Source organism: Rhodamnia argentea, chromosome 11 (assembly GCF_020921035.1).
Source record: "Rhodamnia argentea isolate NSW1041297 chromosome 11, ASM2092103v1, whole genome shotgun sequence".
Classification (NCBI taxonomy): domain Eukaryota; kingdom Viridiplantae; phylum Streptophyta; class Magnoliopsida; order Myrtales; family Myrtaceae; genus Rhodamnia; species Rhodamnia argentea.
This window is the reverse complement of record NC_063160.1, coordinates 20,601,017-20,618,782: the sequence shown is the minus strand read 5'-3', so window position 1 is coordinate 20,618,782 and position 17,766 is coordinate 20,601,017. Positions and strand designations below refer to the sequence as shown.

General features: G+C 41.3%; 2 protein-coding genes and 1 non-coding gene across 4 annotated transcripts in view; 2 read left to right on the top strand and 1 right to left on the bottom strand.

Annotated features, from left to right (window-relative positions):
• LOC115735585 (DNA repair protein REV1) overlaps positions 1-17,766 on the bottom strand; it is an 870,695-nt gene that overhangs the window by 76,935 nt on the left and 775,994 nt on the right. The window lies entirely within an intron of this gene.
• TRNAE-UUC lies at positions 6,203-6,274 on the top strand. Its single transcript has one exon. It is a non-coding gene; the product is annotated as a tRNA-Glu (tRNA).
• On the top strand, positions 12,841-17,004 carry LOC115735948 (guanine nucleotide-binding protein subunit beta-2). Its single transcript, XM_030667419.2, has 6 exons — positions 12,841-13,055; positions 13,186-13,280; positions 14,188-14,612; positions 15,021-15,378; positions 15,675-15,788; positions 16,702-17,004. Exons 1-6 carry the CDS (start codon positions 12,950-12,952, stop codon positions 16,735-16,737), a joined length of 1,134 nt encoding a protein of 377 aa, XP_030523279.1. The 5' UTR covers positions 12,841-12,949; the 3' UTR covers positions 16,738-17,004.

The window sequence follows — 17,766 nt, the reverse complement described above, 5'->3', positions numbered from 1 at the left end:
CATATACTTTGGTGCTCCTTGAAAAGACCTTGAATCCGGCAATACTACTTCTTATTGGCGCTCAATTTGCTAACGGGTTTGATGATTTCTTCAAATGATTCCTATCGGTACCACCGCGTGCTTTGCACAAACCTTCTTTATTCTATCTAGTCGTGCCTTCTCCTCTGGTGTCCATCACGAGTGTCAACTCTTCACGTGTTCTGCTCAAGTGTCGACCCTTCACGTGCTTTGCATGTGTGTTGACCCTTCATGTGCTCCCCACACGTATTGATCTTTCACTTGTGTATCACGTGCTTCAGCGGGCGAGTTATTTTGAGCGTCAACAGAAACAAAACAAACGGGTTTCTCTTCTTCTATTTTTTTCTCTTTCTTCTGGTAAGTTCACAAACTTAAATTCACTAAAATGAGTTAGACAGAATAATAGTTTCGTGGAGAAACTAAAGTCTAAATACTCATTCCGAACGATAAACCCACACAAAATAAAAATCTACGCCATTTCGAACTAAGGAAGAATATGTTACTTTAAGTACAAAGATAGGAATAAATAAATGGGTTAATAAGCATTCAGACAGTTCCCAAATCAATGGAGATATTCTCTGATCCTCTTTGCTTCCAAGAGTTGCAATAGCTTCTCCAAAGAACTAAGGGAAACATAACTCGTACTACTGAAGGACAGAAAAGAGAGGCCGGTCGATAGGAGGGTAAACTAAGGGATCTAGAAAATCCATATTTGTCGATCTTGTCAAGTCTCCTTTCTGAATAAAATTCAGGAGTGAGTCAGTCGCCGAATGCAGCTTTTTTTTTCCTTCTGGTTGGATGCCGAATGCGGTTCACAAGCCAGAAATTCTGGTCTCTGATTTCACGGTGTCACCGACGCTATATCTGCTCGGGTATCGGCTACAATATGTTACTAGTCGCCGACTCATTATGAATACTTTGTGTCTTCTAGCCCATGATGTTCTTATGGGCCTTTCGGCTTTCTGAAGCCCGAGCTGATTTTAGGTGTCGACGCTAAGGAATTTAGAAAATCCATATTTGTCGATCCTCTTAAGTCTCCTTTCTGAATACAATTTAGGAGTGAGTTAGTCGTCGAATGCAGTCCAGAAGCCAGTAATTTTGGACAACGTTGGCGACCGAAAGAAAGAAATTAAGGCCAATGTAACGTCAACACCGCCAAGGACGTGTATCCTGATTGGGCGAAGCGGTACAAAAATACAAAGCGTTTTTAATTGTTGACTGAACCAGCCAATTTGTTTTACCTTCAAAGCTAACAGAGCTAAAGGAAGTCACTATGACTCGATTTTTGTGAGAATTACCCAAAAAAATTCTAAATCTATTAAAAAGAAAAATTATTTAAAAAGCCTTAAATTTATTGCAATTGTGTCAATTTAGTTCTAAACTTTTTTTGATCGATTGAATCCTAAACCTTTTGCAGCCGTATCGGTTCTGTCCATTTCGTCGGCCGGCGTTGACCTGGTAATTTTTTAATTATTTTTATTTTTTAAGTAATTTTTTATGTGCTTTTTTTAGGGTTTGGACCGGTGACCTTCACCCAAGGGCTAGTAGGCCCTTGGCATGTATTCGGCAACCTCCTGCTGGGCCAAACCCTAAAAAAACCAGAAGAAATTATTAAATAATTGAATAATAATGCCTATAAAATTCAAAAAATAGTAAATATATTATTTAAAATTGCCACGTCAATGCCGGCCAGCCTAATGAATTGAATTTGCATAATTACAAATGATTTATGACTCAATCGGGTAAAAAAAAAATCTTATAGTTGAATTGACACAATTATATTAGGTTTATGTCAATTTAGTCGTGTATTATTTTTTTTTTCCCAATTGAGTCCTAAACCTTTTACGTTTGTGTCAATTTAGTCCATTCAACCAATTTTGACTAGCCGGTGTTAACATTGCATTGTCGGCTAAGGGTGAGCATGGTCCGGATAGGCCATTCCCACCGTGAAATCGGGAACCACCCACTAAGGGTCGGTTCCGAAGAATTGAAATTGGGAACAACCCCTTGGTTCCATGAAACCACTCGGGAATAAGACCATGTCCGGTCTGGTTTCCCGGTGGATCCATAAAACCGGTCTCCAATCCCTAACAAATTGCATTCATCGATTGATAGTTGGAAATTGGTTTAGTCGTTATTTAACATAATCAACAAGCGTCACGAAGACACTCATCAGCAATATCCTTTTGGATACGAGCCAATCTACTTTCGAAGTGGTCTTGTGGGTGCTTATAACTTTTCAATTAGAAATTAAAGTAAATAAAATCGAAGATGCATTTAATGGAGGTGGTCGTAAACTTTGCAAGTGTTAATATCGGAATTTGTGATTCACCAACCATTCTCGTGATACATTTTCTCGTCATGTATATTGAACAATATTAGGTTTGAGTCACGGCCTTCCCTTCCCTAGAGAGATCGTACTCAGAAGCCTTAGCTATCGCAGATTAGAGAAAAAAATTACACTTTTCACGACTAATTGCAATGTCAACATGAAGTGAGCTAGTAGTCCCCTATGATCAATGGGTTCTGGGGACGGTGTGCACTGGGGCACGTCTCAACGGGATGTGCGCCCCAATGATCACTTTGTCTTGGAAAAAGCGTCCTCCAACAGAGCCTCAGCGCGATGAGATCTGGGTATGCGCGTACATTCATATATATATTGGATGGATTGTTTTACGCCTATAATCCATAATCGGACTTATACTCACCGGTTCCAATTATTGGAACCGGAAATCGGACCGGTCCCCATGGGATTGCTGGTTCTTGGTTGATTTGGCCCGATCTCGGATAGTCCGGGCGATTCTCGATTCCTTTGTAGACCATACTGTTGGTGCTGATGTGGACAATTTTTAATAATATTTTAATATATATTTGATTTTTTTTCCTATTTTTTCTCTTTCTTTTCCTTCCGATCCTCCATGATTGGCTAGAGACAGAAGGAGGGAAGAAAAAAAGGAAAAAAGAAGAAAAATATGAGAAATAAAAAATAATAAAAATTTCGAAAAATTATTTAAAAATATTACGAATAATAGTTCACGAAAATGTCATTCCATCAAAATTGACTGGACGGACTGAATTAACACAATGCAAAAATTTTAGAACTCAATTGGTAAAAAAAAAAGATTTAAAATTAAATTGACACAATTACAATAAATTTAGAATTTTTTTAGGAATTTTCTCCTATTTCTCTAGTGCCGACCATACATAACGCAGTCAGCAAACCATGCATGAAAGGCCGAAAAGGATAGGGAAGGATGGTGGACCACACCAACAATTAATGCAGTCTTAATTAACCATGTATAAATGTGGCCGATATGCCTCAAGATCACGATAATTAATACATATCCCTAAGTTTAATTAGGACGGATCGTGGACCGGGACATGGAAAGGCAAAGTGGGCTCAAGGCAATTAAGAACGCAAATCGGATCTTCGATTAAAAAGTGAAAGCGAGACAATAAATTCCAGGACCACCTTTGGACCTTCGTACCCCCGGAAGTAATGCCCAGACGTCCCTCATGCCTTCTTATCAACTCCTGTCGTAACATTCTCAGCTTCCATTAAAAGCGAAAGCGAGGCATTGAATTCCAGGTCAGCTCTCAAGCTCCTCGCTCCCAATAACTGGAAACTCCGAAACCTCGTCCGTCCTTCATCCTCGCCGTTTCCCATGGCGTCCTTTCCCCGTTTCTGGCTCCTCGCGCTTTTTCCTGGCCACGGCGCTGCGAGCGGCTCGTGTCGCGAGTGAGTTCAGCGTCGATATCTCTTTACCTCTTCTGGGAATCTCTCGCTTCATCTCGACTCGATGTGTAGATATGTCAAGCGAAAGTAAGTCCTACGTCATGAAAAGGATTTATGCTGTTGTATGTAGGTTCTCATCAATCTCACGACAGAAGCCAAGTCTGGGACGATCTCGGTTCTTTGCCGTCCGCCAGGAAGCTCCTTGACTCCACCTCAATCGGCAGAGTAAGACATGAAACAATTTAATACCGTGCTCAAAGAACTCGTCACTAGCTACTTACATACACGAGAGAACCCTCATTTTGGATGCTCAAAGGCTTCATTTGTTCCGCGAAAAATAACTTCCAAAAAGTATTTTTCGGATTTTTCGAAGTTCGGTTCATGGAAAATGAACGAGTTAAGAAAAACAATTTCCATTTATGTAAAAAAAACACCTTCAAAAGTGAATAAAATGATTTCCTCTTTTTGAAAAGAGAAAGATATTTTTCCTCAGCTTTCTTTCCTCCACTCTCTTTTACATTCCTTTTCTTTTTAATTATTTATATTTTATTTTTAGAAAAAATTAAAATTTTTTAATTTTGATTTTTCTTTTTCTTTTTTTTACTTTTCCCTTCTTCTTAAACCGCAACAGATCCGAGGAGGCAACGCGAGGCCTTGCCGGCCTGTTAGGAGGCTCGAGCTCCCTATGGCCGGTCGCCGACAATCGGCTAAAGAAGAGGGGAAAAGGAAAAAAATAAAAAATGAAAAATTATAGTTTTAAAAAATGAAAAGCAAAAAAAGTATAAATAAAATTTATTAAAATGAGTGCATCGGGGAAAATCAAATCCTATTTTTCATACCGAATGATGGAAAATATTTTTCAGGTTATCTTCGGGTTTTAGCTGAATACCGAAAAAAAATTGTCATTTTTTCCAGTGAAGTATGCTAGCCTTTCGATTTGAATGAATCGGATATCTAAGCCAAATATGCCCGCACGCTTCTCACGTGCAAAAAAGTTTCTCAGACCGGTAATGAACCTCTCAATAAAATCCCATTGAGATCAAATAAAACCTCGTCATCACCCGTAGAAATCAGAGGCAAATGGAGGACCTTGGTGTTTGGCCCACGACGGCGTCCCGGACCCTCTCTTGAAGGGCAATATAGACTACGCGTGCAGCCACGGCGGCGAGTGCAGTAAGATCGAACCTGGGGGTTCTTGCTACGAGCCCAACGCCATGCGGAGTCCTGCCTCTTACGCCATGAGCTCATACTTCCAAGCCAACCGCAAGGATCCGAAGAGCTGGGATTCCGGGGGCATGGGAACGACGACGAACGACGACCCGAGTAAGCCTTCGTTTCGCTCATCCTAACTAAGGAAATCTCCACACATTTATGCCTGTCTTAGGACCGGACTGATTTGGACTAGGAATATGAACTTAGTCATTGGCTGTGCATCTCTCTCTTACATACGTGGTTGTGCATTCCTCCAGTTGATTTGCTTGGTTGTATGGGATGTTCTTGTTCCAGGCCATGGAAACTGCAATTATCCCGGCTGAGTTGGGTCTGAAAGATCGATCGACGACTTCATTTAGTCGATGTTGAATAAAGAAGAGAAAAGGAGAATTGTACAGTTAGTGCTCTATCATTTGGACATTGCAAATTTAAACCCTTGCCTTTTTATTCCATCATGTAGGTCCAACAAAATCCGACATCGTAGCCTCCAAAATGGTGATTGCTTCTTTGGCGTAGCATCAGAATCATGCGATGCTCGAAATTTTACTAGATGCTTTTAAAACATTAATTGAAAGTATATAGGACATCGAAAACTTCACTTGCTTTATGTTTAACAAGTTCTAGGGAATATATGACCGAATAAGGTGCAGTTTCAAATTGAACCTAATCATGAAAACACGCGTTGAAGGATCGAGACATACCAAACTATTTCTGTAGTTCGGTTCGATTTGGAAACAAAACAAACGCTCTTTTCTTCTTCTGTTTTCCTTTCTTATGGTAAGTTCACAAACAAAAAATTGACTGAAATGGGTTAGACAGAATAATAGTTTCGTGAAGAAACTAAAGTTTATATACTCATTCCAAATAATAAACCCACAAAAAAATAAAAATCTACGCTATTTCTAACCAAGGGAGAAGGTAGCTTTGAATACAAGAGAGAGAAATAAATCAATTTTTTTTTTATAACCGAGGTGTCCGGGCCAATTTGCGCCCCTCTCGATTAATAAGCAATAGACTTGATTTTAGAAAAGAAAAGAAAAAAAAAGTCGATGCTTGACCCAAGTCGAAAAATGTAGTTTGATGCGGTGGTTGGACTTTTTAATTTCCGGGTAAGTTCAATACGAAAAAGACAGAAACAACGGCGTTCTCGAAAATATCCTAAAAAACTGTCCTTTGGATCCCAAAGGATCGGCTCTGTTGAAAGATATATAAAAGCTGTTTGAAAAGAGAAAAAAATCCGTTGTCGTCCAGCGGTTAGGATATCTGGCTTTCACCCAGGAGACCCGGGTTCGATTCCCGGCAACGGAAATTTTTGCTTTATTTTTCTCTTTTGCTCTTCTTGCGCGGCCAAAAACGTCCGGCACATTCCTATAATTCGGTAGGTTTTGCTGTTCACTTGATTAAGTTGATCAATTCTGATCATGCAATTTAATCCAATGAAAAGGTCCGATGCTTTTCAAATTTCAATGTTCTGGTCTCCTCTCTTCTGCATGCTAAAAAAAAAAAAAAAATGTTCCCCTTAATACAAGAGCGAATCGTATCACCCCTTTATTTTTTTTCCCTTTTCCGTTGATGCCATTGTAGTATAAATTCTCGAGTCGGTTTTCGCATAACGCACAAAATTCATCTTTCAAACCAAATGGGGCCAAGTACTTCTACGTTGAGCTAGAAAATTTGGTACCAATTACTTTATTGCTGTTCCCGATCCGATCCTTTTAATAATTGACGCGGAGTAATAATTGGTACATGAATTCACTAGACATAATGTCTTGTCTTTTTTTTTTTTTTTTTTTGGTGTAATTGCCAGAACCTAACATAATCCCAAATCATATGCAACACGTACTAGAAATACTGAGAAACAAAGGATATTTTTGTTCAGCAATTAAATGAGAAAAGATTTGAAGCTATAATGTTCTGATTGATATTCTTGATTAGTAATTAATTGCTGTTGAAGTTGAACCAGCTCTCCTGTCTCTTGTTATATATTTAACTCTCCTCTCACGCTCTCTCTACCATCAGCAATTGCGAAGCTCCTCTTCTTCCTCTTCTTCCATGGCGTCTTTTTCACATTTCTGGGTCCTAGAGCTCTTCCTGGCCACGGTACTGCTAGGTTCTCAATTGGCAAGTGAGTTTTACCGCGATTCCTCGACCCTTTTCCTGAGAATTTCTCGCCTGATCTGGATGTATCCATGAAAGGATGATGCAATGCTGTCCTGGAAATAGTAGACGTTTGTGAATATGTTCAGGCAAAACATGCGCTTGAACTGATGAACGAGAGTGTGACCCCTACTGACTCGGGTGGTTTCGCCGTTCTCTGTAGGTTCTCACTCATACCACGGAGGTCGAGTGGCCCAGGATCTGCCGTCTTTTACGTTGGCCACCAGGAAGCTCCTCGACCACCCGGCCTTAATTGGCAAAGTAAGATACGAGGGGAAAATATTATAACAAACCCACCTAACGGCACCTGTTGCAAAATACCATGAACCTCGACGAAATCTCCAAGGAAATAAACCCTCGTTCTCTCCTGCAGAATTCAGTGTTAGATGGCGGAATGTGGTGCGTGCCCGCGGACGGCGTCCCGGACCCTCAGCTGCAGGCCAATCTAGACTTCGCGTGTAGCAACGGCGCCAACTGCGACCCGATCCAACCGGGCCGCCCTTGCTTCGAACCCAACACCCTGCTGTCTCACGCCACTTACGCCATGAACGGCTACTTCCAATCTCATGGTAGGGATCTTAAAGCGTGTAGTTTCAGCGGCACCGGAACAATTACGAACAAAGATCCCGATAAGCTGTCGTTTCTATCGTTACGGTTATGAAAATTTCCAACGTATTTATGCTTGTCTTAGGACGTGACTGGTCTGACCAGAGAGATGAACTTAGCCATTTGCACGTTCCTTCAATTGATTTACTTGGTTTCATGAATTGGTTTCTTCCAGGTTATAAGAACTGCAAATATCCTGGTTGAGTTGGATTGGAAAGATCGATCGACGACCGTCTCCAATCGATGCCAAATAACGAAGAAACAAGAAAATTACATAGTACTGGTCAGGGTCTTTATGATCATTCGTACTGTGCAAATGTACAAAGCTTGGTTTCTTCATGATATGATGTAATAAAATCCGACCATTTGATCTCCAAAATGTTCATTACTCTTTGGGATGGCCTTCGGAAGCAATGGCTATGATGCAATCAATTAATAACGGCGATATTCATCTTTCGAACCGAATGGGGCAGAGTGCTTCTACTCGGGAGGAATCACTTTATTACCGTTCCTGATCCGATCCTTTTAATAGTTTTGACACGAAATAATACTTGATACGTGAATTTATGAGACATAATTTCTTGTCTTTTTTTTTGTTTGGTGTAATTTCCTGAACCTTACATAATTCCAAATCATATGAAACTCGTACTAGAAATATTGAGAAGCCATCAAAAACTGGTACTTTTAAGGAGTAAGTAATTAAATGAGAATAGATTCGAAGCTATCTAGTATCTAATGTGCTTATTCATATTTTAGTTAAGTAATTAAATGCGATTAAAGTTGAACCAGCTCTCCTGTGTTGTTATATATTCGCTCTCCTCCTCTCACGCTCTCTCCACACCAGCAATTGCAAAGCTCGAAACTGTCTCTCTTCTTCCATCGTCGCCATTCGTACTCTTCTTCTTCTTCTTCTTCCTCTTCCATGGCGTCTTTTTCTCATTTCTGGGTCCTACCGCTCTTCTTGGCCATGGTACTGCTAGGTTCTCAATTGGCAAGTGAGTTTTACCGCGATTTCTCGGCCCTTTTTCTGAGAATTTCTCGCCTAATCTCGATGTGTCCATGAAAGGATGATGCAATGCTCTCCTGGAAACAGTAGACGTCTGTGAAAATGTTAAAGCAAAACATGCGCCCAAAGTGATGAATGAGAGTGTGACCCCCTACTGACTCGGGGTGATTTCGCCGTTTTCTGTAGGTTCTGACTCACACGACGGAAGGCGAGTCGCCCAGGATCCGCCGTCTTTTTCGTCGGACGACGAGAAGCTCCTCGACCAACCCGCCTTAATTGGCAAAGTAAGAGAGGAGGGAACAATATTAGAACAAGCTTACCTAATGGCGCTTGTTGCAAAATACAACGAACCTGAATGAAATTCCCGTAGAAATAAATCCTTGTTCTCTCTTGCAGGATTCGGGGTTTGATATTGGAATGTGGTGCGTGCCCGAGAGCGGCACCCCGGACCCTAAGCTGCAGGCCAATCTAGACTTCGCGTGTAGCAACGGCGCCAACTGCGACCCGATCAAACCGGGCCGCCCTTGTTTCGAACCCGACACCCTAAAGTCTCATGCCACTTACGCCATGAACGCCTACTTCCAATCCCATGGCAAGAATCTTCAAGCATGTAATTTCAGCGGCACCGGAATAATGACAAACCAAGACCCCGATGAGCTGTCGTCTCTCACGTTACAATTATGAAAATCTCTTTAGCATATTTATGCTTGTCTCAGGACCGGATTGATCTGACTAGAGAGATGAACTTAGCCATTTGCACGTTCATTCAGTTGATTTACTTGATTGTTTGAATTGGTTTCTTCCAGGTTACAACGATCGCAAATATCCTGGTGGTAGGAAAGATTGATTGACGATCGTGTCCGGTTGATGCTAAATAATGAAGAAACAGGAAAGTTACATTTCACTAGTCGGGGTTGCTATGATCTTTTCGATTGTGCAAATGTAAAAGGCTTGGTTTTCTTCATGATATGATGTAATAAAATCTGTCATTTGATATCCAAATTGTTCATTACTCTTTGGGATGGCATTAGGATGGCATTAGGAAGGAATGACTATGATCCAATCAAGTAATAACGGAGAATTTCCATCGGATAATTGGTCACGCTAACACGCGAAGGCTCGAACTATTCGTACTCAATAAGCAATTGTTCAAACTTTATGACATTCATTATGCACGACACGAAAAATATCGATTCATAAGAAAATTGATGCAGAATTTACTCATACGAAAGTTTAACGAGATCCATGACATAGAGGTGAGCACGAGGTGGTTTGGCTGAGATTAGACGTTAAACCAAAGCAAATAGCGTAAGTACGGTTGGAGTAAAACAACAAATCACATCGAACCAAACTAAGCCGTGCTTTTTGGCGTTTCGGGTTCGACGTCGAACGAAACCAAACCGATTTTCCTTCCTCAATTTTGTCTCTCTTTTGGGCCAAGTCTCAATCACTAAAGTATCATGGAGAAGCCAAAACCCTATGCTCATAACAAGTTTTGCATCCCCCCATAAAAGGAGGTACCCATCATAGGCTCCATGACCAAGTCATGACTCGGCTTAATCTATCAAGTCAATCATGACGCGAGCAAGAAATAGTTTTCCCTAAGTGTGAACCTCCCGACCATGGTGAAGTGAAGAAGCATGTGAATCCACGAATTTTTTTTTTTTTGGGATACAAATCCACGCATTCAGTGTTCATATTTCTGCACAAGTCAAACCATCTTGTCAAATTCACAAATTAATTAATTTCGAGAAGGCAATTTAGTCAAAAGAAGATGGGCCATGCTTGTTAATGATCTTCCGTATGAGTAATTTTCTCCCCTCTCACGGGAAAGTCGAAAACTCGTTTCTTTTAAAGATGCTAATTTTTTTGCTGAGTTTAACAAAATTGCCTTTCGATTGGTAGGGGTAATCGATTTTCAGGTAGACGGTTCCTAACCTCAAACTAAGAACCGCCCGCTAAGGATCGACAATTGCCCGCTGATTTTTGCACCCACCTAGAAATTGGGCCGGACCAATCCCGTGTGGGTCCATAAAACTGATCGTGTCCTGGGTGGCTAGGAATGGTAGAGAACTATGAGAGGGAGCTGTGAGGGTCGAGAGAGATACGAGATAGTCTGAGCGAGATTGTGAGAGAGCTAGTTGTGAGAGAAATGGTGAGACTTAATCACAACTAGGGCTAAGCATAATGGAGCGATCCAACTGGCTTCCGAAGGTTCCGGTTCGATTCCCAATTCTAGGGGGCACCGGACCTATTGAATAATATTCTTTTCAAAAATAAAACTTCTAAATATAAACATAAATTTAAACCTAAATGTTTAGCATGACTTGTAGGTTTAGTTACAAATTAATGCAATTAACGAGAGATGGTACCGTTAATATGTCGTTAACGAGAAAAATTTAATGAAAACTTACAAAAAAAAATGTAACTAGTTTAATGATTGGAGCACCCGAGAATAGATCACCCATAATCACAACAACCTCACCAACATGAACTTGAAATTCAATAGAGTCAACACCATCAATTTTAGCAGATTCATCAAGCAATAGAATTTAAGCAACAACAACAAAATTATAGCCATTACATTGAAGTAAGAGAGAGAGGGAGGCGAGGCTGCGACTACAAGGGAGGGCTGAAGGCGAGGCCACGACTTTGATGCCATGATAGAGGGTTGGAGGTGATAGCTCAATTATGAGGCGACCGAGAGCGAGATGAGGCGAGATAGTTGAGAGGATCATGCAAGGAGGCTATGGTTTCTTTCTCTTGTCTCTACCAACTACTTTACTCTTTTTGAGAGAGAGAGAGTGTGTGTGTGAGGAGGACTGTGGACCAAAGAGCGAGGAGTAAGAGAAAGAGCTAGAATTAAGAATTAGGTTTTGAAAACATAAATATCCATTCCAATCGGGAATCGAATTGGTACTCACCGTTCCCATGGGAACTGCACAAAAGCGACAGGTTCTTTTGCACACCCCTATCAATTACGATGCTCACCAAATATTCCCATTTATATTAAAAGATTCATGGTAAACCAAATCCTATGCTCATAACAAGTCATACATCCACACAAAATGAAAATCAAAGCTATTTTGATGAAAAATCCACTCGATAATTATATGAAAAGATAGATAACTGCTATGCTCTTGAAGATAGAAGAGGAAAAACATCGTCTTCAACATGAACAATAAATCCAATATGATCTAGTGTTTGGCTTTCAGTCGAGAGACTCGGTTCAACTCCTGGCAATGGAACTCACTTTTCATTGTAATGTCTCTCACACCAAAATACACGTAAGTGAATTGCTTCATTTAAGGCTGAGATGATGTAGAACTATTCAATCATCGTCCCTACTTATGATTCAATGATTTGATTTTCGTAATTAATTTCAACTCTTGATGAGAGATAAATATAATCCTTTGACTTTTTACAATTTTAACCCCCACAAAAAGGAGTTACACACTCCATGACCAGCTCATGATTTGACTAAATCTATCGAGTCAATCATGAGGCGAGTAAGACGTAAATTTCTCCGAGTGTGAACCTCCCGGCCATGATGAAGTCAAGAACCATGTGAATACATACATTCCATTCCATGTTCATATTTGTGCAGAAGTCAACCTCATCTTGTCAAATTCACAAATTAATTAAGTTTTGATCTGGAAATTTAATCAAAATTACCTTTCAAATCGGATTCCGACCGAATATTCCTATTCAATGTAAAAAATTGGCGTGAAATTATTCAATTATAGCGAGTCCACCTTGACATTTTTTATGTGTTAAGCATAAATTGCAAAATGAGAATCAAACACGACTGCGACTTGTACGGCCCGATTTTTTTTTTTAAAAAAAAATTGAAAATTAACCGGAGTTAAACGGTTAAACCGGTGACCAGTAAAAAATATTTTTGACCCCCGCACGACACGATAAAAATAATCATCGGAATTTCCACGGTGGAAAAGAGGTGGGTCCGGCGGCGTCAGTCATTTCAGTCCTCGTCCATCTCCGTCCCACGCACCTTCCTCAGTTGTTCAGACGCCCAAATCAGTGCTCAAATTCTCTGTGATCTCCCTCACCTGTCCGTACCTCTCTGGAAACCCTACCCGCTGAGCCCGCTCCTCCGATGCATCATCGCCGAAGCCTAACCCGCAGTTCTCGGTGATGAGCCGAGCGGAGCGATGACGGCTTCTGTTTAGGAAGAACTTTGCGCGCGCGAGACGATGTCCGTGGCGGAGCTGAAGGAGCGCCACAAGGTCGCGACCGAGACCGTCAATTCTCTGCGGGAGCGCCTGAAGCAGAAGCGAGTCCAGCTGCTCGACACCGATGGTTGGTGTTTCGTTGATCGATTCCTTTTTGCACGCCTTCGAGCTGTTTATGTAGGGCTTGGCTTTGCTTTCTGCGCGGTTTGTGACTGAATTCTTCGATCTGTTTGGTTTGCGCGGTTAATTGTGTGCAGTGGCCGGGTACGCGAGGGCTCAGGGGAGGACTCTGGTTACTTTTGGGCCGACGGATCTGGTGTGCTGCCGGACCTTGCAGGGCCACACTGGCAAGGTAATATTGGACGGCTTGGGATATGTGGTTGCATGTGTTGTGTGTTTGATCTCGTCTGGATGTTCTCGCACCTTTTGATTTTGAAGGTTGCTTCTTCTTCCTAGCTTTCTTGCCGGTTTTCCTTATTGTTGTGCTTCGGAGAGTCATCGGAATTCGAGGGTTGGACTCTCGGCGACAATAAACTGCTATATCCTGTCGAATTCCGAATCTCTGTGAAACTACCACGTCTTAATTCTTTATTAGTTCTGTTGGACACGCAGGGTTTGTTACCCTTCAGTGTTTTTTCCCTTTTGAATTTTCCCTTACCAGGAGTGATATCTGCATTTCACCACATAGTGGTGAGAATATCCTTTTCAAATTGTCTCTTTCAGAAAATTCAAGCATGATGTTGGTCTTAAGTTATGATTCTTTTACGATTTCATTGTTGACCAGGAGTGATTTATAAGAATGCTACTTTAGAAGGAAATTAATAAAAACAATAGGAAAAGCATAAGAAATAACTGATTGACTACAACTTCATGAATAAGGTGAAGGATGAAACCTGTGGTCAAGCTTCTTAAGAGGTTCTTAGGGAAATTGCATTGAAATCTCATCCTGAGCTTGCGTAGCGGAAGTGTGGTCTGTTCAGCTGACAGATGGTGGCTTGTTATAGTTTTAAGGAGTCAAGGGAGTGTTCGAGTAGAAATAGTGAAAGTATGCTGCCATAATTGCTTCGCCTACTCCCCACACGCGTGCGCAAATGTTTTTGTCTTGGTTTCTTTTGTCTCCTTTGTTTTGCTTTATTTACTTATTTATTTATTTAGTTTTGGGGGTGGGGGTGGGTGTTTGCTTTCCTGGTTGAAGGATAATTTCTCCGACTCCCCTATGTTTGAAATTGATCTGCATCGTCTCCTGACATATCTTGCAGGTCTACTCGCTAGATTGGACTCCTGAAAAGAATCGCATTGTCAGTGTGTCTCAAGATGGGAGATTTATAGTCTGGAATGCTCTGACCAGTCAGAAAACTCATGCCATAAAGCTTCCTTGTGCATGGGTAATGACATGTGCTTTTGCACCGAATGGTCAGTCTGTTGCCTGTGGCGGTCTTGATAGTGTTTGCTCTATCTTCAACCTCAATTCCCCCGTTGACAGGGATGGTAATCTACCAGTATCAAGAATGCTAAGTGGGCATAAGGGTTATGTGTCGTCATGTCAGTATGTGCCAGATGAAGACGCTCACCTGATTACAGGATCTGGTGACCAGACATGTGTCTTGTGGGATATTACTACAGGTCTCAGAACTTCTGTCTTTGGAGGAGAATTTCAATCAGGGCATACTGCTGATGTTTTAAGGTACCAAATTATTCTATGCGAAATTTCTTTTCCCCTTTAATCCACCGGAATTAGGATCATCTGTATGCAGTCTTGCAAACTGAGACATTTGTTCAAAATGAAACCTATAAGTTAATTATTCTGTTCGAACAAACTTTGTCTTATACACTCAAGTGTCTGAGGAGGTGTCTCTTGTCTAGAAACTTCACATTGATTTAATAAGTTCCAATGGATTGTGTAGTGCCTAGTGACTCATGCTTGGATCTGTGATTGCCGTCTCCTTAATCAGAGAGTAGCTTATTTCATGTATGTATTTCAAGTTGCTTGTCACCAAAGATTTATCGATCCCCTAGCAAGGTGGCCGATCCCTAGAGAGTTAAGGTTATGTAAATTTGAATACTGAAGCTAATATATGCTTGTACTTTTCAGTGTGTCAATAAATGGATCGAACTCAAGAATGTTCATTTCTGGTTCGTGTGACTCAACTGCCCGGCTATGGGATACTCGCGTTGCAAGTCGAGCCGTTCATACATATAATGGACATGAAGGCGATGTAAATGCCGTAAAGTTCTTTCCAGATGGAAATAGATTTGGAACAGGGTCTGATGATGGTACTTGCAGGCTCTTTGACATCAGAACAGGGCACGAACTCCAAGTATACTATCAGCAGAGTGGCATCAATGAGATCCCTCACGTCACTTCCATTGCATTTTCCATTTCGGGGAGGCTGCTAATTGCTGGATACTCAAATGGTGATTGCTATGTGTGGGATACATTATTGGCTCAGGTAATATGTTATTGAGCACAGAGGGGGAAGGTCTGAATTAGCTGCTTTAGATTCTTGCCTGGAATCTCATTAAACTTATCAGTTTGTGGAGAGAGACTTCCGCTTCTTTGTTGAAGGCCATTTTGAAAAGTTGTCCGAAGTATTGGTCTTAGACCTGGCAAACGAATTCTTATTGTGTGTCATCACTGAAGTCTATGCAATCAAGTTCATTTGCTATGAGGGGACATCATGCACATCCTGTATCATCTTTTACGTTGGTATGGACTAATTTTTTTTTTATTTGTTCATCTATGCAGGTAGTGTTGAACTTAGGACAATTGCAAAATTCACATGAAGGTCGGATCACCTGTTTGGGTGTGTCTGCTGATGGAAGTGCGTTGTGTACTGGCAGTTGGGATACAAATCTAAAGGTTAGAATTGTGTTAAAGCATCACCATTTGACATCGCTTTAGGCCAAACCGATACTGATATTGGGGATTGAAGTGCAGTGACTCATCCTGCGTCCTTTCTTCAATTAGTCGGCATCTGAGCTGCATTTTGGTTGAAGTCCTCCTCCACTCCTCTGTCATCTGCTTTGTCAAAATGATAATGGTCTTTTCAAACACTACAGCATCTGATGTACTATAGTTTGTGGTACTTTGTGTTAATCCCGATCTTAGCCTTGTTAAAGTACTTCTCCTTTCTACCGTATTTATGTATTTCAACTCAAGTTGATTTTTGGAATATCATGCCAGAATTTCTCCTTGAGGGAAGGCATGCTAATTATCTGGAATGTTTAGTTCTCTGTTTTATTGAACTTTCGGAATTTGGTCAACTGTTCATGGTTTTCCTGTGCAGAGCATGCACCCTGTTTCTTGCTTTCATTGTTATTCTCTAAATTGTGATACTTTGATTTTGCCATTCTTTTACTTTTAAGTCTGCCAAAAGTTTCAGACTTTTCAGGGTAATTGTGCTTCCTTCCATGTGTGAGACTCTACTAGCTGCCTGTAGCTGCATCCAAACTAAATGTTTTCATTAATTTTTTATTGGAGCAAAGTTGTATGTTATATGTTCCAAAAGCTTCTTAGAAGTCCTACATATGTTGCCCAGGACTTATCTCTGAGTGGCCTTTGTGCTAATTTTCTGAGTTACGAATGTTTGGCACATACTCATCCTTTTATTGCAAGGAGTCTTGCCAGAGGTCTGTTTATGGATAGAGCTTCATGGAATTTTGTGTTTTCAGAACCTGGGTCATCTGTTATTAATTTCTGGGTTCAGGATAACAAATGCATCCTTTTGTTGATTGAAGAATTAGCTAAGAACATTTCGTTTCTCTCCTGACAGATTTGGGCTTTTGGAGGGATTCGGAGGGTGACTTGATTCTCCAGGAGCCGAAGCCTATGATTTCCTCAAGGTTTCTCTCATTCCATGTCATCGCGCCCGTTTTATTACTTGCCCATAGTTTGTGGAAAAATAGTTTGAGAAGCCCTAGTCCTGTAAGTGCATTGTTGTAATTCTCATGATAAAAATGAAAATGACCTGGATGCAATCAGTCGTCTCATGATAACTAGAACAAGGTTCCCGTGGTTGTAATTTTATCCTCGTTGTTTCTGTGCTTGCTCTGTTCCCAAAGGTCATTCTCATGAACATCTTTCGCTGTTGTACATTTATTTCCTGCATTTGTATTTCCACTTGCTTTTTATTGAGATGTTCATCAGTTGCAGATCCTGAAGTCATAACGTTTGTAGCCCAAAATGGTCAATGACACGCCGCCATTCCGGAGTTGCAATTTTTTTGAGTGGCCCACTGCCAATGCTATCGTCTGTAGCCGCCGGCCACCCGACCCTAGCACAACGTTATTGTCAATGGCTGTTGGGTTACTGAACTTTTGGCCCAAATGGCCACAAGGGGTCTTTGGGCCCAAAAAACTTAGAAACATCGCCCAAAGAGCCTTATTGCTCATTGGGCAAAAAATTTCAAAAGAATGGTTCCGGTAAAACACTATCCTGGGTTGTATACACCAAAACCATGCCTGTCGCGAGTAGGCTGGCCAGTCACGGCCCACTATCAAATTGGCTGGGACTGCTTAGAACAGCCAACACTCCCGTATAACGCGATGTGCGCCTGCCACGACCCACCACAGCCATAACGCTGGCCCGATAAGGGTGCCTAGATTAACCTCAATAAGGCTTAAAATAAAGCCCATCCCGCACATCACAAGCCTGGACCAGAAAGGCCCATTAAGTATAAAAAGCGCAAGACGGCCCACAGTGGAGCCCAAACTGCTCCCGAATAAGAAATTTCGTTGGGCGATAAGGGTCCAATATCAAGCCTAAGGCCCAAAATAGGGCCATCGGCCTACAGTATAGCCCAACTGGGGCCCAATAAGAAGTTTGGTTGGGCTTTATA

What these genes read in the sequence shown, in the direction of transcription:
- LOC115735948 (XM_030667419.2), top strand. Translation starts at nt 12,950, where the DNA reads ATGTCCGTGGCGGAGCTGAAGGAGCGCCACAAGGTCGCGACCGAGACC. An exon ending in CCAGCTGCTCGACACCGATG is followed by an intron (nt 13,056 to 13,185) that starts GTTGGTGTTTCG and finishes AATTGTGTGCAG; the next exon opens with TGGCCGGGTACGCGAGGGCT. An exon ending in CATACTGCTGATGTTTTAAG is followed by an intron (nt 14,613 to 15,020) that starts GTACCAAATTAT and finishes TGTACTTTTCAG; the next exon opens with TGTGTCAATAAATGGATCGA.